Below are 23,493 nucleotides of genomic sequence, written 5' to 3'. Positions count from 1 at the left end.
GAATGAGTACTGTGCCCCATGAGTGGTGTGAAAAGAGTGCATAGAGTTATTAGACCTGAAGGGAAAGGTAATCAGGAGGACATGGAAAAGGAAGAGGTTAGCAGAAACACACTTGGATCAATTGCTCAGTTCTGGCTGGCCCCACCATATGGCCATTACACAAAACACACACACAGTCTCAGTCTCAGTCTGTCTGTCTGTCTGTCAGTCTGTCAATCTGTCTGTCTGTCTGTCTGTCTGTCTCTCTCTCTCTCTCAAGCATTCAGGCCTTGGTACTAAGTAAGCTTGTTAGAATTTTAGTGCAAAACTAGGAAATACAGAGGAGAGAGAAAAAATATTTTAATTGAGATATAATTGACATATGACATTGTGTAAGTTTAAAGTATACTTGACTGAGATTATGTTTCCAAGCTCTCACAGCTCCTACATATGGCTCATTTGGTATCAGAATAGAAATTAAATTGAGATAAAGAATATAAAGTTACAAGTCATGTCTACTTGAGTTATAGTCTGAGATGCATTCTTGAAATATAATAAAAGCAATATAATAAAAGCAGGGGATGTATGGTCACATAAGATTAGAAAACACTTAGTTAAACAAATTGAACAAATTTCTTCACTCAAGGATATGTCAGAACTTTTAACATGTTAAAAGATACTTCCCAAACTTATGTGATCACAGAGCTCTATTCCAAGGACATCCATAGTTTGGGAAACGCTGCTTTAGTTTTCTAATGCTGATTTTATGAAGATGATGTGCATCATCTGATTACACTAATCACTTCCAGAATAGTTTTGATTACAAAATTTTAGTACCTCCTCCTTACCCCAACTTTTATTCCCCCTCCTTTCCACTGAAGCCTGCACATCTCAAAAAATATTTCTTTGAATATTTTGGACCCGGCTAATGGACTTTTTGGTTTATATAAATACAAAGAAATAGTAAATTCTAAATATTCCCAGAAAATCTTAATCCAAATTCTGGCTAGAAAAATATAATATATCATCTTCTTTATAATAATAAATTAAGATTATTTTTGACTTAAAACCTTGAATTGGAGATAAGATATGCCATTTGATAAACTGTATATGCATGTTTCCATCTTCCTTTTAATCAGATTAATAAAAATTTTAGACAGGAAATCATGCTTTCTGTCAGGTATTACTTTCTTTGGAGATTTTTATTAAGCAGATTAGAATTCTTTCCAGAACACATTCAGCCATTCTCACCCACATTAAAGATGTGAGCTGCTTGAGGGCAAGGATTGTATAATGCATCTGTTTATATGCTATGTCTAGCTCTGTGCCTAGCACATGATGGTTGCTAAATAGATATTTGTTAAATAAAATGTAAGATATTAAATTGAATATGGTTCAGAAAGTATTGTCTAAGAAGTATAGAAAATACAGAGCATGAATGAAAGCAATATAAATACATCAGAGATTATGATCACCTAGATAAGTGGATTTAATGGCTTTGTATGACAGAGCAGCTGTCATTTTCCAGTTGCTAAAAAAAATAGATCGCTTGTAGTCAGCAGGAGGTTGGGGAGGGGGTGGTGGTGGTTAGGAATTTGACAAAATCTATCTTGGCAATGATATGTTCTGCTATTATAGTAAGTAATATACATATGCCCTCTTTTTTAAAAACACAATTAACGACCTCTAGTTTTTTGATTGCTAATAAATCCTTACTTCAGTTCTGTTCTTCCATTACTAATTTACAGATGCTACCATACTCACAAATAGCACTGGTTGCTGCTAGAAACTGTTATTAGGACTTCGTCCACAGGCTGCTAGCAGTTAGCTAAATTCTCTCTGGGAGATTGGATCCTGTTTCATTAACTTTATGTACTCTGGTTGAAATAAGGGTGATGGCTGCCAAGAGGACAAGAAAAGAAAGGCAGAAATAGCCCTCTGTGGTGTTAGCCTTGGTGGTGATAGGTGAAAGCAGGTCACTTCCTCTGCCACCCCTCCCCAACCCCCAGCAACGGCAGCAAAGGAGACTATTTTCAGTGCTAAAACCAAAGAGGTAGTGTGTTTGTCAATGATATCAAGGGAGAAATCTTTACTTTTTTCATATTGAAACTAAATTCCAGAAGAACCTTTTCTTCAAAAAGATTTCAGGAAGAAAAATAATCACATAAATTACATGAAATAATATATATGATTCTACTGCAAAGCAGCCTAGTAAAATCAACAAGAATTAAAATATTGGCTTAGAAGTGCTCAGAAGAGGATATAAATCATGATAACAAATTACATTTTATTTCTATTTTCAAATTATATTTAAGGTAAATTAAAAACCACTTCCTGAACTATGAACTACACATTTAAGCCGTGTTTTAAGGACAAAAAGCTAATTATGAAAAATAAATGGTGCCAACGTAGACAGTAAGATAAATCTTAAAGTTCATGACTTTCCACTTGAGTAATACTTTCTAGAAAGATTGTAGGTTAATGCTTAACCTTTAAGATTAAAACATTAATCAAACATTCTCTGAGTGAGTGGAGATTTATAGAGCAATTTCTAGAGAATAAATAAACTATAAAAATATAATGCATTTGTTTGACAAGTATGGTGAGACACTTTATTTCATCTCACTGAGTGTGGCAGCTTTTCTGGGGTAGTGCAAAGGATGATAATGCCTGTGGTTTTATAACTCCCAAGGTAGAAATCATTTTGAAAGACAGTGTAGTGTGTGCTTACCTCTCGCAGCGTGGTCCTGTATACCCGACAGGGCATTCATCACAGATCAATCCAAGGCTTCGGTCTAAATGGCACGTCGGGCTAAAGCTATGTTGATGTTGTTGGGGAACAACAGGGACAAGGAAGAAGCACATACACAAAGTCATTAGCGGCATATTTTCATCTCTCTCTCTCCAGTACTGCTGTGACAAAAAGGTACAGGCTGGTCATTCTCGTCTCGCAGACAGAGATCAGGGTCTGGCCAGTCGAGGATGAAATGACATCGCTATTTCTGCAGATGTGAATATAGCCCAGTGGAGAGCAATATCCATGTGACATGTTATTAACTGACTTTTGACTGTTCTCGGTCTGTGCTCATCAGTAACAAGTGGGACTGTACTGCTCCTTTTTATGGATTCTCAGGCCTGGCACAATATAGCCTCATATTCTTCCTCTCCAGCCAAGTCCTTCTGAATTTGAAGCCTCCCAGAGAAATCTGTTAGAGATTTTGGAAAACTCAGTATGTGGTAGTGATGGTGGTGGTGGTAGGGTTCCCACTTTTTCCCCTTTCATCATGGGTGAGAGAAAAGGGCAAGGGAAGGAGAGAGGGAGGGAGAGAAAGAGAGAGCGAGTGAGCGAGAGCAGGCTGCTGCCCATGTGTGTTCATGGGCACGTGGTTTACACAGATGGAATCCTCCAAAAAGCTTTCGGAAGAGATCAAGCATGAATAGTCTACTTAAATTTATAATAAAATCAAAACAAACGAACAAACAAAAACTTTGCCATTTTTCATTTTCTGGTATGCTCCAAAATTTACCTCTTTTGCACACATTTCCAGTGTGGGTCTGAACCAATAGAGTTGAACACCGAATCCAGAAACAGCAGAGCAATTATGTGCCAGCTTTAGCTTTCAACGACATGGTCAACTCCAGCCACATTTCTTTGCCTCGCGAGAGACACCTCTTATGCATGAACACTTATCCTGAGACTGACATCATGGCTTTCTCAAGAGCCATCAATCACTTTGCATTCTGTGAGTTCTGCTGCTCTACTATTTTAAAAGAAAATGCCCTCAATTAATCTTTCTTCCATTATGTTTTCCCTAAATAGATTTATTTTCTATTACATATGACAGGACAATTCAATAGAAGCTTGCTTGTTGGCTAAATGAATTAAAGAGCGAACAACAAATTAAACACTGCACCTCCTAGGCTTGTTTCACTCCTGATGTTTGCATGACTTTGGAACACTTTCTTAACTTGTGCAGATCTGATCATGAGTACTATTTTTGAATAGTATTACTCTGGCTTCACTCATAGTAGTCCTTTAAAGATTTAATAATTCTTATTATTTTGATAGTAGCAAGCTATTAGGACCAAGTCATTCTATCATTTTAGACATTTCAACTCAATGGGAAGTCTAAATAAATCTGTTGGGGTAAAAGGGGAGGAAGCCTGGTCTGGGATATTTTGAGTTCACAACTGTTATCCAGTTAAAAGATTCCATGTTAAGGGGTTCTGGTGGCTGCCACGAACAGCAGAACGAAAACACACCCAACCTACGCTGTGTGAGAAGAGAACCATCTTTTAGAAAGTAGCCTGTGGTTTGCCACCTGTCACCCAAAGGGAGCTCACTGTGGGTGATTTTCTTGACAGGAGAATGATTGCACTGAAGAGAAGAGGCACAAGTAAAAATTAAAAGAAATAAGATTTTTCCCTTCCTTACTCCGTGATCGGCTATTGTTTTCAGACATAAAATGAAGGACTGGATTTTGACAAATCTCTAGAATATGCATATGTCTTTTTTTTAGGCTGGCATTCTATAACTATCTTATCATCTATGGAGAATGACTAAATAGAAGCCTTAGGTTTCCCCTCCATGTGGATCTACAGTGATTGAAAGAAAACCATATCAATTATTTTTTAAAAATCCTAAATCAGTTTATCATAAGCCATGTTAAACGTACTTGAAAAGGATCCTGACACTTGAAAACTATTTATAAAATAGATTTCAAATTCTTAAATATACTTATGCATCACTTAAAGCTGACAGAAGTATATTAAAATGCTATCACTGACAAAAATCAATATTTTTTCAGGAAAAGATGAGCAGTACAATAATATACTAGATTTAACTAGCTCTTTACATTTTCTGAGTGATTTTGCTAATAATTTTATCGCATCTTTCCAAAATTTTATCAGCTGGTTGGGTCAGGCATAATTTTTCTTGCCCAAAGTCATTGCCAGGAGAATTTAGCATGGTATCCGGGACTTCTGAATTCTAATCTGATGCTCTCTTTTCTCAATAACCAACCAGCATTCAACTTATTCATAAGAATTAAGTAAGTCTGAACTTTTGGTGATATAAATACTTGACGTGATGTGTCTAAATAAAATGTCCTCATAACATAAAACTGTATTTGGGCTTCAATATTCTTTAAACAACACAAACTGAAGGTTCACTCCATTACGACTATACTTGCAGTTGTAGCTATGGAGAAGATGACATTCAACGCCAAAAATAAAATAAGAATGAGGGATAAACCTAGAAAACAAAACATGTCTATAGAATCTGGATTAGCAAATGCAGCAACCTGACACCGATTTTGGCTAAAATTTGAAACTAACTGTTCTGTGACAGAAAGAGGGAACCGTAAGATCATTGTTGACCTCAAGTGATTCCAAGACTATGTCATTTAATTCTAGTTAGCTAGCTCTACACTGGCAGCGAGAGTGTTCTGCTTCCTGAATTATCTATTCCATGCCACAGAAGACACTAGAGATCTAAGAACAGCAAGCATTTTCCACAAATAGAGAGAGGAAGAGAAGTAATTTTTGGACTACATAGCAAGGATCTACACATAAAAATAGTCCTTTTTAATGGCTGAACATACAATTTATACTTACAATGATTAATTTATAAGTAGATATATATATGTGTATATATGTATGTCTGTGTATGTGAACATAAGTGTATGTGTTTATGTATGCAAAAACATATGTATGTATACAATTAGCCTTGCTCCAAAAGGAATTTAATTTTACCTATCAAAATATGTACATTAAAATAAAATGATACAATAAGTTTCAAGAGAAAAAAACACTAAAAAATAATATAAAATCAAGGGCATATTTAGAGTGCAAAATGAATTTTGTAAGGTATTTGATAGTGGCAGGTAAACATATGGCTTTGAGCTTTCTCACAGCTAATGCAAGAGGGAGCTGAACTGTCTCTTGGGACTGTGATGTGATATGAGATAACTATTCCTTTTGTCACTGGCATAACATTTCCATCATGAGGATTAGGATTTTAGAGCATGTACTGTGTTTGCATGTATGATAGGGAAGCAGGAGTCTTTTTAACTAATTGTAATCCAGAACACCTGAGCAGGGAAAGCGACACAAAGGGATGAGACGCTGCAAAGCGTCAGTAAGGAAGCTGGGGGTCAGAGTAATGAGGATGTTCAAACCTAATTGCCAAAGGAGCAGAGGACAGAGAAGAAGAGAAGAAAAATGAAGAAAAAACTCATTTAGTTCATGATGTGGGTTTGGGCCACATGAATTTTTGAAGTTTCTTCATAAGTTCTTTCTTCTTTCAGTTTAGTGATCTCTGTTTTACTTACTCTTACAAGAATCAGTAAGCAAACTCACATTTCTTTAGTTATCTTCGAATATTATGAAATCTGACTTAATGACCACTTACAGGCTTTGTAATCAGTATTGAGTTATTTTCTGTGTCATTGGATACTATATTTCTCTAAACATGAGTTTCTCATTCTGCAAAATGAGATGATCTACCTACTAAAGCCTTTCATACTGAAAAAGTATAAAAGCAAACTCTTAGCATAGTGGCACAATAAATCATAGCTGCAATTTAGCACTTTAAAATTTTTTGCCAAAGTACGTTGATTTGTTTAAGTTTTAAGGTACTTAGTTATTTGTTAAATAATTATACTTGCACTTTCTTGTCCTGCTTTAGTCCCTTACATTTGAGTTAGCATAACTTTTGCCAAACCCTTGAGTCATTTTTTACAATGAACATTTACAGCAGTTTGTCCATTATTAAATTCTATTAATTTCCTTTTGCTTCTCTTCAGTATTTCTGAAATTGTTTTTATTTCTATAGCCCCACTGGAAGAAGCACAGAGAGGTGAATATATGGGTTCTAATACTGGTTCTGCCACAAGCAAGCCATATGATCACGACCAAGGCATTTAATTTCTCTGGAGTTTAGTCTTCCATTCTTGTTTAATGGGACTAGTACGATATATCATAATTGCCTATATAGACATAAAAGAATGTGTAGGAAAGTGCTCTAAAATACCTTACACGCTCTAAAATTTCTAAATAACATTGCTGAATGTTTCTTTAAAATACCTTTTGCCTTAGAATATTAGAGAATAATATTTCTCCATTGTAACTACTAATTTTAACAACAATAATTCAGTGTGGACACTTGAGTGAGCCCAAAAGTCAGGTCTAGCAGTGTTCCATTTTTTCAGAAATCCAAATTTTAGCATTCCTGATGCACACAAAGAAGTATTTACAAAAATTTTAGTAGATAGAACCTATTGAAGGCCTATCCTCTGTCCAGTCTTGTGCAAAAAATATCTCTACTTTTATTATACAACTGATAAAAAAAATCTATGATTTTAATAATATTATCTACTCAAATACATCCTGAGTGTTCAAGGGCAAACAATTATGTCTTTTCACATAATATTTAATCTACAAGCTACGTGATGCCAGAAATAAATGAATATAAAACATTTGAAATATTTCCATTTTACTTGCTTCTCTAGAGATAAATTTCACTGCCTAGTTATAGTCTATACCTAGAATATGTACATAACCAAGATGAGAAGGCTAAGCAAAGAATGGACACTGTAAATCGTTAATGAAGTTGATATATATGTATAATTTAAATAGTATATGCTTGTCTGTATGTATACATCATAATAAGTATACCAATCTATCTCTATCTCCCTACACATTTGATTTATTTAGCAATATTATGTAAAAAACTTGGAGCCAAAATGCTTATGATTTATAAGATTTATGACCAGGAATTAAATAGATAAATCATCAAGGCAAAACCATCACTAAGTTTTACACTTCCAGATGAAGGTTGCAGCAACCTTTATCTGATTTCTTTCTTTTTTTCTGAATAACCTGTGAAAATTCAAATCCCATCTTTTGAATTCCAGATTCAATATACTTATATTGACATTCAATATATTCATATGGATATCACATATTCATATTCATATATTCATATCAACATATTCATATTCAATATATTAAATTTATTCCACAGAATTTCTAACTCAAATTATAACAGTGATGACTAAAAACTTTTTAAGGACTGTTCCCCTAAGGCATTAAGTGTCTCATTATTTAGTAATTTAAAAAAATTAAGGTTATTAGATTTAATTTTTCTCATCATAATTTTGCAGTAAACTATGTTCATTTTCCAAGTTGGTTTAAATTTAAAAGACTTTATAACTCTGAAAACAAACTTCCAGGATTTTTTTAAATAAATGGATTGTTACTGTGCCCCTTTTCTACTATAAAAACACCACATTAAAAGCTGGAATTTAAAACATGTTACTGCTCTATTCTGAATTCTACTTGTGTGAATAAAATTATTACTTAATAATTTAATAATTATTTAATGTAAATGAAACTACCTTTAAATACTTGGTGTAACTGATTCGGTCATTATCGAATTGTCTTTAATTGTCTTTATTTTTAAATCAAGATTTACATAATTATATAAAATTGGAATACACATACTTTAGGAAATACAATCACTAGACTCTGGGACCTCAATCCCTTTGGCACTGATGGATGGTATTTAATGCCTGCTGACTCTTTTTCCTTTCGGGAACACAACTGGAATCTATTATTAAGGTAGAAGCATAGGAAACTGAGAAGGATGGGCCAAAAATGCCTACAATAACCCAAACAAAGTTCTTCCCTAGTAGCCCAGTGCTTTTATTGTTGGTCGGCTTTGAGGATTAATCCATAAGCTCTACAAATTTAATCAATTACATAATTCCAAAAATGCATTAGGATAAGATTAATATGATACTATGAATGGCCATCTCTAATGGATTGACAACTATGATAGTCCCTATGACTTTTTAGCCAAGAAGAAGTGCAATGCAAATGAATGGATAGACACAATTCTTCTGCTTTCTTCAGTGGAAGATAGTGTTGAACAGCGTGTTTCATGTATATTAGACGGTTCTGAAGAATTCATTTAGCCATAGTGAATAAGTAGGTGCTCTACTGCATGATCTAACACTTCACAAGTATACCAGAGAGCAAGTTTTGTGTCACCTTACAGTCAACATAGGGCTGACTAACCATTAATTGTGAAGGAATTTAATTTGTTCTCCTATATTTATTATTTTGTAGTAGATTTCTCTTTTGCCTTCTTCCTCTTCTCTGAAAGTTGTGTGCCCACCCAGGCTCATGCCCTAAACTCTGGAAATGATTTCATCACTAATAACTCAATTTCCCATTTAATTGTTTGTGATGTTAACACTTAAAATGCAGTGTGTTTGTTAAAGAAGTCTCGATGTAGAGTATGGGCAACTGGAAAGCACATGGATTTAAACTTTCAACACTGACAGTTTAGTATTTTATGACTCTGAAAATTTACTTCATTATAGTCAGTCCTTGTTTGGGGCTTATCCTGTCCGATTACTATTTTAGGTGCTCTGTGTATTTTAATTTATGTAATTCTCATAATAACCCTATGAGATGGTCCTATTATCACAATAAGGACAGAACTGAGACACAGGAAAAGCATCTTTTCCAGAGTCATGCAGCTACAAAGCATGAAACTCAGCATTTAAATCAAGGAATTCTAGCTCTAGAATTGGTTCCATACTATTATTTTCTCACTCAGAATCTTTTTTAAAAAATCTATAAAATGAGGATAATAATATACACTTTATTGGCTTGTTTGAGTGGATGAACTAATATCAAATATAGTGCTTGACCTTATATCTAGAATATAATAGTCTGTTTTTATTAAATGTTAGTTCTTTCTCTTCTTTTCCGGGGACTAACGTGGAGAATTTTGAGAAAGGAGAGCTGTTGCCAGAAGGACCAGGGTTTCGTGTTAGCTGAAGAGTAAGAAGCATAATTCCAGTGAGGACTTTTTAGCTTAATGACAGAATTATTCTCAGTCTTTAGCTTGTAGTATCCATTGACTCTACTAACAAAAGGCCATTTTTCATTAGTAGTATCTTGACACCTTCACATTAAAAGACTATAGCTGACAGATTTTATTAAACAATCATTAAAAAATTCTGCTATATGAGCATTATTACAACATTAAAATAGTTGAAAAATACATACTATCATATGAACTTTATTAAGCACCAAGTTTACCTTTAAGAGAGTTCTCAAAAAAAATTCCTTTCATTTAAAATTATAGTTATTTACAACTTTTTACAGTAAAAAATGTTCACTTTGGTTGAACATAGTATGCTCCATTAAAAAAAAAAAATTGTTTCATTTTCTTTCTTAGGTATTTACTTAAGGATTGCTGCCCTGAGGGAATTTGAATTAGAGCAGCTGGGATAGAGTTATTTCCCTAAAAGATAAGGGGAAGAGGCAGATAAAAAATATATATTTAAAATTTTTCTCTAAGAGTTTATTACTCTAGGTGAACAAAAGGGAAAAAAATTTTAAAAAAAAGAAAGAAGGAAAGAAAAAAGAAAGAAAGGAAGTAAACCGGATGACTAGGAAAATTGTGTGAAGTTTGTCAAACTTTTTCTAGATCTAGTTTATGTCGAAAAAGATGCTAATTATCACCTATATTTCAATAGTCATATAATTTATTATAATACCACTATAACTTTTGATAAGATAAACATATATAATATGACATTATATGATAATACGGTAAACCCTATGATAACTAAGGGATAGAACTGGTGCTTAAAGGTCCAGTAGATTGATCTCATTTTACCATTTTGAGGGGTTTGTGACTTGCCCAAGATTTAAAAGCAAATAGTGTGAAGCTGGGACCCAAAGGAGCAGCATTTATGTTAATGGTCTTTTTATCACAGTGTGAAAATATATGTGTGTGTTCATGATTATATGTGTGTATAAAATATGTCTGTTCTTTGCATTTAGTTTAGAAATGCTATTTGAATTCTGGCTCTTCGATATTAAATCACCAAAAATACAGATAAAATATTAAAACTTCTGCAGAATAAATAGTCATAACTTTATTTTCTATTTAGAAAAACTCATATTACCTTCTGAGAAATTAATGCATATACTTATTATTTATTTATGTGTGACAAGAGAAAGGGTACACTCTATCTCGAAAATGCACTTATAGAACTGGATGCCCAACTCGTTAGAGAGGTAAGTTTGTTACTCACTTATTGGATGCGATATTAAGTGGACAGGCACAGGGCTGACAGTCTTCAGAGGTTCCTTTAGTAGGATCTCCATAGAAACCAGGAAGACATTTATTGCAATATGGGCCACCTGTATGGTCCCTACAGTTCTAAGAAAGAAATGCACATTAGAGTTTGTTATTTTGGTCTCAAGCAACAACATAAAAACCTAAAATAGGTCTTCAGATTCATTAGTCTGTTTCCCGCTAAAAAGAATAATTTTCCACATTAAACGGTCAATTTTACAGCTGGGAAATAGCACTGAAAGTTAATTTAATATCTAGCTTACAAACTACATGCTAGTTTCAGCAGATGTATGCTTACAAAAAGATGACTGAAATTCATTATAATTTGCTTCATAATGGAAATCTTATTTCCTTTTTTCTTTAGTTTTAGATATTTTTAAGGAAGTACACGTGACTGTGCGTATATGTGTATGTATAGTCATAGAGCTCTAATAAAATATGTTCAATGAAAACTGTAACTGATTCTAGGTAAAAATCAATTGTTCAGCTTAAAACTGTTGATTTAAGGAGAACTGTGAATAATCACACAAATCCTCTGAGACTATAGCCCTCTTCCCTTAGAGATTAATTTGGACCTCAGTGGACTCTGATGATTTGGATGAGGCACTAATGTATTATTACATCTACGAGGGGCTTGTTTGACTCATAATTAAACAATAGGAATACTTAAAAATTTTAAATGTATACTAATATAAATTGAAATCACAAGAGACATACAATTTCCCTTACACTTTTATTTTTTTAAACTGAAACACATTTTTCTGTCAATTAGTATTTATTAGACCCATGTCCTTTTCAAAAATAAAAAAATAATAATCTATGTCTTGATTTCTTCATGTTAATTAAAGTATATCCATCAATTCAGGCTGTGTTCACAAAACTCATCTAGACTAGTTTAAAGGTGAACAGTCCAGTTAATCAAGCAATGGAATTGTCTGTAAAGTTACCAATTGCACAATTAGAAATATTTGTATGATGTTTTGGCATCATGCAGACATAACTTTTTCAGTCTCCAGTGGTACAATAAAACTTATCTAGTGCCTGTTAAATATCATACAATATGAATTCATTATGACTGAAATACATTTTTAATTTTATAAGCATATGAAACTGTAATTTTTTTCTCATGTTGAAAAGAATTCATCAGAGTTTAAGGGTACAAATACCTTGTTATTATGATCAGAACCAAATATGTAGAGAAAATGACTAAAATATAAATTAATTTTAAGCTAAAGTAAAAATTTATTATTAATTTGATGACCATTGGGATAGCCTACCTAATATAATGAAAGTTCTGAATTACTATTTATTTCAGTATATTTTAAAGTATATTTTCAGTATATTTTAAAGAAGCTCAATTTTAATTACATTTAGTAAGTGGATTTAATAAAAAATACACAAATAAATACTTTTGAACATAACTTATTAAATTCCTTAGGGAGTGAGACAGATTCTTTATTGAGTAGAAGATATTAATTTAAAATCCAATCACTTAACTCTCTGAACTTCACATGTTCTGTAAACTGAGGAAGCTAAAGCCCAAGATTTATGAAGTTTTTAGGCTCTGAAATCTCGACAGTTTCATCAATCACAAGTGAATAGGTAATTCTTTAGTATCTAGGGATACTTGAAAATAGGTTTTTCTTTAAGGTATTTTAAATTCTGTCCCAAATTTATCTAGTAACCCTTTTTCAAAGATAGCATAGAGGTTAACTTCACTATCAACAGTTGTTTAAATAGCATATTTGGATAGAATGCACAAAGCATGGATCAATTTGAAGAAAGGTTTTTCTCTTTGATTTCATCTTCACATTAGTTCCTTTCAGTTTTCAAGTCTAGCTAAAGTTGGCTATTACTAAAAAATTACATGTTCCTTGAAATGTTCTTTGCCTACTGTCATAATGACACAATCAAAATTATATCTTTAAAGACTGAGGGGTTTTAAAAAATAAGATTATAATGCTGATTATGTCTTAAGCTGGTTGGAAATGGTGTTTCTAAAACTTAACTGAAAACCTTGTAAAACCCAGAGACCCTGTTTTTCTTTGACTACTGATTTAAAAGAAACATGTAGAGGCTTCTTACATTCCCTAATGTCTTATTTCATTTAATAGAAATAATAAATTAATCTTAAAACTTGAGTGTTTTTGCAATTGAAACTATAAACCAACATTAGACAATGATATAATAAAAATCCAAATCAAAAGATGAAAGGTTTACTTTGATGTGTTGGTTATTTTTACAGGTGTCCTACTACAATAGTTCTCTTCAAATATCTGTTCACATCACATATCACAAGAACAACGAAAAGGAGCAAGTATACAATCTTCCTATGTGGCTTTGGATGTTTCCTGGATCACTTCAAATGCACTTTGAGTTAAAATGACTTTTTCATATAGGTCCACCCTATAACAGAGGTCTAGGTTGTGATCTGATATCCAAAATATATTTTAGTTCATGTCTAATCAGATTTCAAAGCCAGGCAAACTAAAAAGCAGTTTTTCTGTAAATTTCATAAATCATCTGATTAATACAAGGGAAAAACATAAATAATAAAAAAGAAGCTAAAGTGTTGGTCAACTGAATAGCAAGAATGCTCTTGGTATATAATGTTCAATTATTTTTCTCTTTGTGGACCTTATCGGAATCAATGTGTTCAAAATGGAACATCAGCACTTATCTATCAATACTATTTCAGATAAAAGGCAGTTGAAAGTCTCCAGAAAATATCTTACATGATTGCCTATTTATCAGCCACAATGGAAACCTCCCAAAACACCAGCTTCTGCCTCTATCATCAAAATCTCTATTGTTTCCCTAAGATTCCCTCTGTAATGTAAGGTAGCATCCTATCTCCCTGTCTATGAAACAGTCAATAATCTAGGTTTCATTAGTAGAAAGTGTCAAATAATCATTGCTCCCTTCCTTCTCCCTCTCAAAATTATGCTGAATGAAACTGTTTTATTCTAAATAAAGGGCTTTCATTTTTAGAAACATCACAAAGCCAAAAGGGCCAAAAGCATGATCTTATTTAATACTAATGAGTTTAACATGAAATGTTACTATTGTGACCATCATAAGTCTGTCATTGTAATATATTTATTTTTGTCTTTTAAGGTTTAAGTAAAGCAAACCCTTGTCAGTTTTGGTCTGAATATTTCCTATCGCATGTTAATAAAGTTTTTAAAGGTAATCCAATATTTTTCCCAACATACATTTTAAAAGACTTATGGTCTAATTAAAGTCAAAATTACTTCATTTTTATATTAATAAAAATGCCATTAGAAAAATCTACAAATTAAGGATATCATGCTTTATACTGCAAAGCAAATACGTAAAATATTATAGAGAGAAAACAGAAAGAGCATCAATAAATCTAAATGCCAAATTACATTAAAACAAAAGCCCTGAATTTTCATTTTGGATTTTTCCCAGAAGCTTTTATGTAGAAGAAAAGGTACAGGGGATGAACAAGAGAAAGAAGGAACGTTAAGAAATACAGAGAACAGAGTCTGCCTTAAACGCTACAGAGAAATAAGAGTATGATATCTTCCTAAATTGGCACCATTTCAAATTGTGTTTCTGCAAGACTAATGAAATGAGAAGTGTTGTTTCAAGCTTCATGCCGTGTCAGGCAATATAAAACTAACATGCCCTTGAGTTAATCAGAATGGCCTATTCAGTGTAATTCTCCAATCCAAGGCTCCTTAGCAGGATAGAGAGGGCTTTGCCCTCTGTAGAGCTTTTTTATTTTCTAGTTAAAGTGTAGACTTAAAAGTACGAGTAAGCAGCTCTGGTGAATATGTACTGAATATACTTATTACTTTTGAATCTACATATGATACTTTATATTTAGTTAAATGTTGAAATTTTAAAATTAAAAAAAATGCAGTATGCTGTCTTCAATGTGAAAAAACTGAATTATGTCTATTATAAAGTTATATTTTACTTTCCTATTACGAAGATAAAACCGTTTTCTGTTGGAGAAGTATTTTTGGTAGATTTATGGAGGAAATTGAAACCATATATATTCGTGGTAGACCTATATCTCAGTCATTAGTTATATTTTATTTTAATGTATCTGATCCTAATTCAATTCATAGACTAATACGAATAAACACTTCGGAATATCTGTTATTGAGGGAGAGCCCATATGAAAGGGCATTTTCAACTTCCAGCTCAGTTAGATATAAAGATCTGTGTCAAATCACTTGTTGACTCAAGTGTTTAAGTTCCCACAGGTAATAATTGAATTTCGGGGCCTGTTGAGCTGATTTCAGCCTTGTCAGTCAGCATCCCCAAAGAAGAAAGTACTTACCAGGCATTCTCCAGTGATGTCATCACAGGATTCCGCATGACCAAAGCATTGACAGGGTTCACAGATGCCACCAAAAATAGTGCCGTTAACTCGTCTGTGCCTAGGCCAACATGACTGAAAAAAGGTAAGGTTTCAAGTCAGTCTCAGAGGTATCTTTAAAAGTTTGTTTTTTTGTCTTGTTTTAGATAAAGAAAAATGTTTACGTAGCAAACTCGGCAAATGTGCTTGTCAAAACTTTGACATTACTGAAACATTGCTACAGAACGCTTCCTCGAGATGCATGGGGGGCGGAGGGGGAGGGCGGCCTTCATACTGACCTTAGCGTTTTTGGCAGGAATGAGATTAGAGGGAGCATTAGCTTGGTGTTTCTTCTGAAATGGTAAAATAAAGTAGAGATATAAAGAATTGAAATGTGACAGTCTCAAAGTAAAAGGTACAGACAGGAAAATTAGAAAGAAAAGTACTGAAAAAAGCAGCTGACATAAAAGGATTCTTAAGAAAACCTTAGCCTATTCTAGCACCAAATGGCATCCTAAGGAATGTTGATTCTCTCAATATGCTACCTTTCTCACATATAAACTGCCTTTAAAACCATCACTTTCAGAAAATCTTTGCAATCATTTGGAAGAAAAATAGCATCCCACTCTTACATTTGATCACATACATAGCTGACTTCTACACACGTAGCTTTCATATCTTTCATTCTGAATTTCCTTCATCCTATTATGCTTTCTCAAGTTTGCAAAAAATAGTTTATGATTTATTTACCATATATTCTCTTGATATTTTGTTTTGTGGTATTATTCTACTAGAACTCATATTAATCATTTTCATCATTCCTTTTGTAATGTATGAAACACTTTATCAGATAAAAACAGACTTCTGATTAAAAAGAATATTTGGGTCTTAGAGTATCTGTGTATCAATGCCAGCTCCTAGTCCAAGTCCACTATTACCCTCAATTAAGTTTTCCTTCTGTGGGAATTACTACAAGCTAGATTGGATGCAAAATAAGGGGTGCAAATGTTGCTGCCCTCTATTATGACCCCCCTCAAGTTATAATTGCATTTTGTGAGTTATTTACCATATTTCTGGATGGTTAGCTACAACATAATATATCATGAAAAGGTCTTTTTTTCCCCCAGTTGAAAATGAAAACGAGAAAAATCACTGAAGTAATAAACTATATAGACTTGTGTGTTGTTAAAAATGTTCCTTCTGCCTCAGGATATGAGGACTCTTAAGTTTGAACATCGATAACAAACACATAAAAAAAAAAAGATGTACCAATACTTCATATTTGAAAGGAAAGTAAAATCAACTTTCCTCTTAATTTGGGCAGTACAAAAAAAAAGGGATTAATTTTCTATTCCTTCCTAATAACTTCTCCCCATTAAAATTTTTGCCACTTAGATTCATTATAGAAAAGATTTTCTTTTGTAATGTATATTTCTAAAAACTGGTGAAGCTACATATCCAGAAGGGGATAGAAATTAAAAGTGTTGATAATAGAGAGAGAACTGATTTTCTCTTTTCAGGACAAATATTCACAGGATTGACATTAATATGCTTTATTTTTATACTCTGCAAATGTGCTGCTTATACCACATCCTCTTTCTCAAACTTCCCAACTCTGTACCTCTCTTGGCCAATGATTTCATCTCACTAGTCACAAAGACAACTGAAGCCTTAGGAAGCCATCTTTCCACTATCAAGTTCAGAAGCACAAGTATTTATCTCCATTTGCCATATTCCCCTCTGAAATAATGTGGGTAGCCATGCAGTGTTTCTAATATCACTCCACTTGTAATCTGTATCCCATTCTCTATTGTCTTAGCAATATTACCTCTCTGCACAGGTTTCTTTTCTATTAGATCAATACTATCAGCTCAAAAATATGATCTACTATCTCCATCAATAACTAACAGATATAACAAAAATGACAAAATTATTTCCTTAATATCCCATAACTTTCCAGTTACCTACCTGCTTTTCTTCTTAGTAAAATTATTTTTAAAAGCCTTGCTTCCTCACTTCTCTTCTACTCTTCATTCTATCCAAACCTCTCTTGTGTCACCACCACTCAATCAAAACTGCTCTTGTCCATGTCACAAAATTTCAGGTAGCCAAATCCAGTGGACAGTTCTACAATTGCATGTTATGTGACTTATCAACACTGGTTTAGTTGATTCTTTTCGCCCTCAGTACGCTCTTCTTTAGTTTTCATGACACCTCAATCCCCAAGTTCCTGCCCTATCTCTTTGCTATCTCCTCTTTGACCCTACTTCTCATTGTCAGGAGCTCCTGGGGACTAGGTTACTTTTCTCTTTTTTGATCACACTCTCTCCTAGGTAATTTTATGCAGTCACATAGCTGATAATGCCTTTCACATATATATCTCTAAACCAGACATATATTCTGAGTTCAAGAGCTGCATATTCTAACTGTACATTGATATCTACACTTTACAAGTTTTTCAAAACTAATATTTCTGAAAGGACCTGTTGATCCTTCCTGCTGCTGCCCCGCCACCTCCACCACCAGCTCTTTCCCAGCTCTGTAAATGGTATTATATCCAATTGTTCAAGCTAGTAATCTGACTCATTCTTAAATGCTTTATTTCTTTCAATTCTTCTTTGGCGTGTCATCTATTAGTAAGTCCTCCTGGTTCTACTATCAAAGTATATATAGAATAAACACATGTTTTTCTACTTCCCCTGCCGTCATCCTAACACAAACTGTGATTATCACTGTGTTCTGCCAAAATAGCACATTAACCATTCTTCTTCTTACTGTTCTTGACCTCTACAATATGTTCTTCACACTGTTAAAATAACTTTCGAAAAATATAACTCAATCATGGCACACCTAGCTTAAAGCCTTCTAATAATTTTCCATTGCACTTAGAATAAATCTCAAATTCTTATCACATAAGCAAAGCTCTGAGTGATCTGGCTCCTCCAATCACACCTCATGCCACTCTTCCTTTTGCTTACTAAATTCCAGTAATATTCGCCTCCTTTCAGGTGCTTGCAGACCTCAAGCTCTATCCTACTTCCTCATCAGGTCCTTTTACATAGGTGATCCTAAACTCAGTTTAGATGTTACCATCTCAGAGAGTCTTTCCTGACAATGGTTTATAATGTAGTGCTTCCCCTCTAATCTTCCTACACCCATTCTCAATACCACTATTGAGACACTCTGTCTATTTTTTTTATGGCATTTATCACATTTAAAAAAAAAAAAACTGGTTACTGGCATACTGTCTAGCCTTCCACTAAATGTACTGTCCTTGAGGGCAAGGACAGTATCTGTATTGTTCACACATTACCATCCATGTCTTGGGTCTTGATTGTCTCAAAATAGATGGTCATCAATATCTGTTAGCTAAATGAAAGTATAAAGACTTCTATGAGGTAGTTAATATTTCCACATATAAAGGAGGAAACAGATCAGAATTAAAATACTTTTTTTTCAGTATCCTACTTTGCTTTCACTTTCTCACCCATCCCACCTGTCATGTGAAATAAATTATGGTGATATTAAAAAAGAAAATATTTGAAAGATGAACCATAGAGGAATTTATAAGTCAAGTAGAGATGAGAAAAAGTGATTCTAAATAAACACTCTGGCCCCAAATGAAATAAAAGAGAATAATTTTATAATGGAGTTCTTTGATCTAGTTTTGAAAACCTAGAATTAGGACATTAATAGTTGGACTTTACTGAGCTCTTCAAGGGTCTATAGATATTAGTGATAACAAAGCTTAAGTGCCCTGGCCTTATGACTACAGTAAAAAAGCAAATGAAATCAGGAAAGGATAGGAATGGATAATAGCGAGTCTAGGGATAGGAATTTTTGATAAAAGAAGAAATTGTTTGAGAGTAGAAAAAATGAGGAGAAACTCTAAAGTTCCAGAATTCATTGTTTCCTGATTCAACTAAATTATTTTATTTATTAAATAATAACTTTTTCAAATAATTATTGTGAGACAGGCACTGGAAGCTTTTATTATCCCTCCTCTTCTTCTTTGTTCTGACTCTTCTATACTCGCATGCTTCTGGAAAAATGTTACCATTATTTAGCATTCAATTTGAGGTTTTTATTTTCACTTCAAGATACTTTCTTTGCCATCGCTCTCTATTGGAATTGCTAACCTCTTTGAATGATTATTGCACTTACGTTCTGTGCCACTTACTGGTCTCTTAATTATATAGTGCTGTGATCCAATTTTTCATAGGTATTTATTCTTTCTCCCTAAACATATTGTTAAGTCTTTAAGAACAGAGATTATGATGTAATCTTCTGATAATATCCTCAGTATCTAGTGCATAATTTACCAAAGATTTGCAATAAATATTTTTGAAGAAAGGAAAGAAGAAACAAAAGGTATAGCCAATTAAACAACTCTAATATTCAGATAATTTTATATTCTATGGGCATTTGGAACTTATATAAAAGATTATGAAAGGTACTGAGAATAACTAACGTGGGAATAAGTATTAAAGCAAGAATACAATCAAGGTATTTATTATTCCATTTGAAATAAAAACTTAAAGGTTGAAGGAAAGCTTTCTGGTTTGAAATAAAAACTGCTAAGCTTTTAATAAAAAAAATATGTTTCAGCCAATACAGCATGCATTTAATATGTAAAATCAAACTTAGGTTCTCAGAGCTAATTTATTTCCACAATTGTTTTTCTCTTCTTTATAAGAATTTCAGAAAAGCAAATACTCCAATGAATTTGTTTTATTTCTAGATAGGTAAATCTGAGGGCAGTTTTTTTTTTTTTTAAACACATTTTGTTACAAATTTGACTCTAAACCCTGCGTATCCTCTTGAAGCATACCTTATTTTAAAGTACAAGAGAACTGACAAAGCAATGCCTAGAGTATTTCTATAAATGGCATAATGGGGTAGTGTGCTGAAGTGGAACATCTTGGTACACTCAAATGATTCCTTAAAGGCACCATTTTTAAAGAATGTAAACTCCTATTTATCCGCAAGTCATGCCTTCTACCAGAAAAATGGTGTTTACATTTTTGACCAGGTTTCAAGTAAAACCAATTTTCAAAGTACCTAAAGAAAATGCATAAAAGTAAATAAACATATTATCTTAAAATGACACACTGTGGTATTAGGAAACATTAATAGTATTATGAATCTAGACTATTGAGACAACTAAATATCTGAAACTAGATGTTAAACAAATCAGTGACCTGTAGGTATTTCTTCCATATACTATGTTCTTTATATTTTAAAGATTGTGTCCTTCATATGATTGTGATTTGGCTGTATTCTTGGGAATAAGTAGAGAAAGAGTATAGTGCATGAGATTAACATATGAAGAAAAGAAAAAAATTTTTGTAAGTATTGAGGAGTAAAGGAGAAATATTTTGAAATATTACTCCACTATAATTTACCTTATTTTTTGGACTGATTAAATAGGGAACAAACACTTACAAAAACATCACATTTTCAGCTACAGTAAGGCAAAATATCTCAAAAAAACATAATTTCAAGATAACATTTTGAAAGCCATTTTAAAAGGTCTATTTAAAGGCCATGACTTTTCGGCATACATTAAAGTTCCTTCTTTTAGTAATACACTATCATTTGTTTGTCTAAACTTTGATAGAAAAAAAAAAAACAGACTGTTTTTAGAACAATTTATTAAAAGCAATGATGAAGGAACTTGGAATGCACTGAGGATATATTCTTGTAAACTTACTTCACAAGAGGAGCCAGTATACCCTGGTGGACATTGACAAACTTCCACAGCTGTTGCAAAGCTTCCATCAGTAGGATAGGGGACAGCAGATTCAAGGCCAACAGAGCTCAGCCTGGGACAGAAGGAAAAAAGAGATGGCAAATAAGTAAACAAGCCCTTAGGTATTATATGGCTTGAGGAACAATATAGTAACGATGATGTATATATAAGCAAATTATCTGTGTTGAGAAGGAAGGCTAATGAATACCCATAACTTGAAGCTCTGGTCATTTATTATATTAGGTAAAAGTCTGCCAAGTTAAAAGTGCTTATAATAACTACCCCCATAGAATGCTGAAAAGATATGAAAACATTCTTGTTCATTCCTTGTTTTTTGGCTGTTTTATTTTATTTTATTTTTTTGAAAATTTAAAGTCACATGGTTGAAAAGAATTTTAAAATAGAAAGCATTCATATCAGTGATTTAACATTTAAACTAGAAAAGCAGGGGAGAAAATAGGAATAAAGTGGAAAAAGACTATAGGCAGAGGATTAAAAGTGGAGAAATAGTAAAAATAAATATTCAGTGTGAGTCATTAAATTGAAAGATAGAAGAGAAAGAGAAGAAAGGGAAAGGAAGAAAGAAGGAAAGGAGGAAAGGGTGGGAGAAAAGAAGGGAGAGAGGAAGAGATAAGGAAGGGAGGAAGGAAAGATAGAAAGAGAAAACATGGAAGAGTTATTTTGGTTTCTTTTTCTCAGAAATAAATCTGCGCATTGGTAGGTAAATGTGAAACACTTTCAAATGTTCAGTTAAAGTAATTAGAACTATTTTCTTAATTTGTTTTGGGTCTAAATTAAATTCATTGTTCTCTGTAACTATGGGTTTCACTTTATTGGTACTTCTGTACAGTCTGCTGATCTTAGCAAGTGATTTGGTATCACTCATTATTTTTGGAAAAAGTTGGTTCGGCTAAATTGAAAAATGCTATTACATAATTGGTATACAGTATATGCATATTATGTGTGTGTATGTATTTCCTTCCAAAAATAATGTAGACAATATACATTTGCAATTTAAATAAATGTTATTGGTGTCTTAGCAGCTTTTTCCCATTTTTTTAACAGAAGGAATTTTTAAAACTTAATTGTTAAGAACACAAACTCAGGAGTTAAATAGACCAGGATTCATATCTTGTCTCTGATATTTACCAATCCTGTAGCCAAGGAGAAATTACTTAATCTCGCTAGGCCTCAATATTGTCATCTATGTAATGAGGATAATTTAAAAATCCACTTATAAAGAGCTTGGTTAAAGGATTAAATTAAATAATGAATATAAAGTTCTTGATAAGATATAACACATGTGGGTGATTATTAAATAGTAGGCATTTTATTAACATATTCTCATTGACCATTGAAAGAAAAAAATGACTACATGAACAGTACAAGAAATACTATTCATATCCCCAAAACCAGCTTTTTGTCATTTTAAAGAATAAAAATATATTTTAAACTTAAGAGCACAAAATTAAATGAATACTATTAATGCATAATGATAATTATTGTTGTTTTAATGATTGATAGACTTCCATAACATATGCCATCCTTTAACTTAAGGAAGATGCAACTGACTCTTCCTAGGACATGCATTTTTATTTTATTCTTAAGAGTGGTGGTAGATTTTTATTGATTGACAATTCACAATTACCAAAGAGCTTGCCACTTTGGGGAATGTACGCTGTAATCAAGCCAGAGAACAAAGCTAATAAATCCATTAAATGTATCTTCAAATATGATAAACTTTAGCAAAGCTTTAACCTTTTCAGCAACAAGTTTCTAAAATCTTTATTGTTTTTACCCGTTTTACCAATCCTAGACCTTTGATAGTACTTTGGAATATGTATGAATTCATACATAATCAGGAAAAAGTAGAAAAGGAAGCAACTTGAAATTTCAGAAAATAGGCATTTGGATGGGATCATCAGGTGCTAATTATAGCCGGCACCCTCTAAAGACAAGCAGATTATCTTCAGCTACGGATAAACTCATTAAACCCTATTTTTTGCATGCTTTCTTCTCTCGGGGTACAGTTTAAACAACCTGGCAGAAGGTCCTAAACTGATAAGCATTAAAAATCACTATTTTACAGTGTTCACACAGTCACACAGAGAGTTTTAGGAAATCTCTAGCTGGTCTTTTTTTTTTTTTTTTTTCAAATAACCTTGTACATGTTTTTTTTGTTTGTTTTTTTGTTTTTTTGAGGTGAAATCACATAATATAAAACTCACTACTTTAAAGTGTCATTTAGTATATTCACAATGT

At 32.9% G+C, this 23,493-nt stretch overlaps 1 protein-coding gene across 1 annotated transcript in view; it reads right to left on the bottom strand.

The window, feature by feature from the left end:
• LAMA2 (laminin subunit alpha 2) overlaps positions 1-23,493 on the bottom strand; it is a 239,010-nt gene that overhangs the window by 187,205 nt on the left and 28,312 nt on the right. Inside the window, exons 4-7 of the mRNA XM_039849938.1 lie at positions 21,193-21,304; positions 15,462-15,575; positions 11,100-11,227; positions 2,711-2,797 (exon numbers count right to left, since the gene is read on the bottom strand). Of these exons, the coding sequence (XP_039705872.1) occupies positions 2,711-2,797; positions 11,100-11,227; positions 15,462-15,575; positions 21,193-21,304 (441 nt within the window). The remainder of the gene's footprint in view (positions 1-2,710; positions 2,798-11,099; positions 11,228-15,461; positions 15,576-21,192; positions 21,305-23,493) is intronic.

This window comes from Pteropus medius, unplaced genomic scaffold, assembly GCF_902729225.1.
Source record: "Pteropus medius unplaced genomic scaffold, Ma_sr-lr_union100, whole genome shotgun sequence".
NCBI classification, from domain to species: domain Eukaryota; kingdom Metazoa; phylum Chordata; class Mammalia; order Chiroptera; family Pteropodidae; genus Pteropus; species Pteropus medius.
The sequence above is the reverse complement of the archived record's forward strand: the minus strand, read 5'-3'. Positions and strand labels throughout refer to the sequence as shown.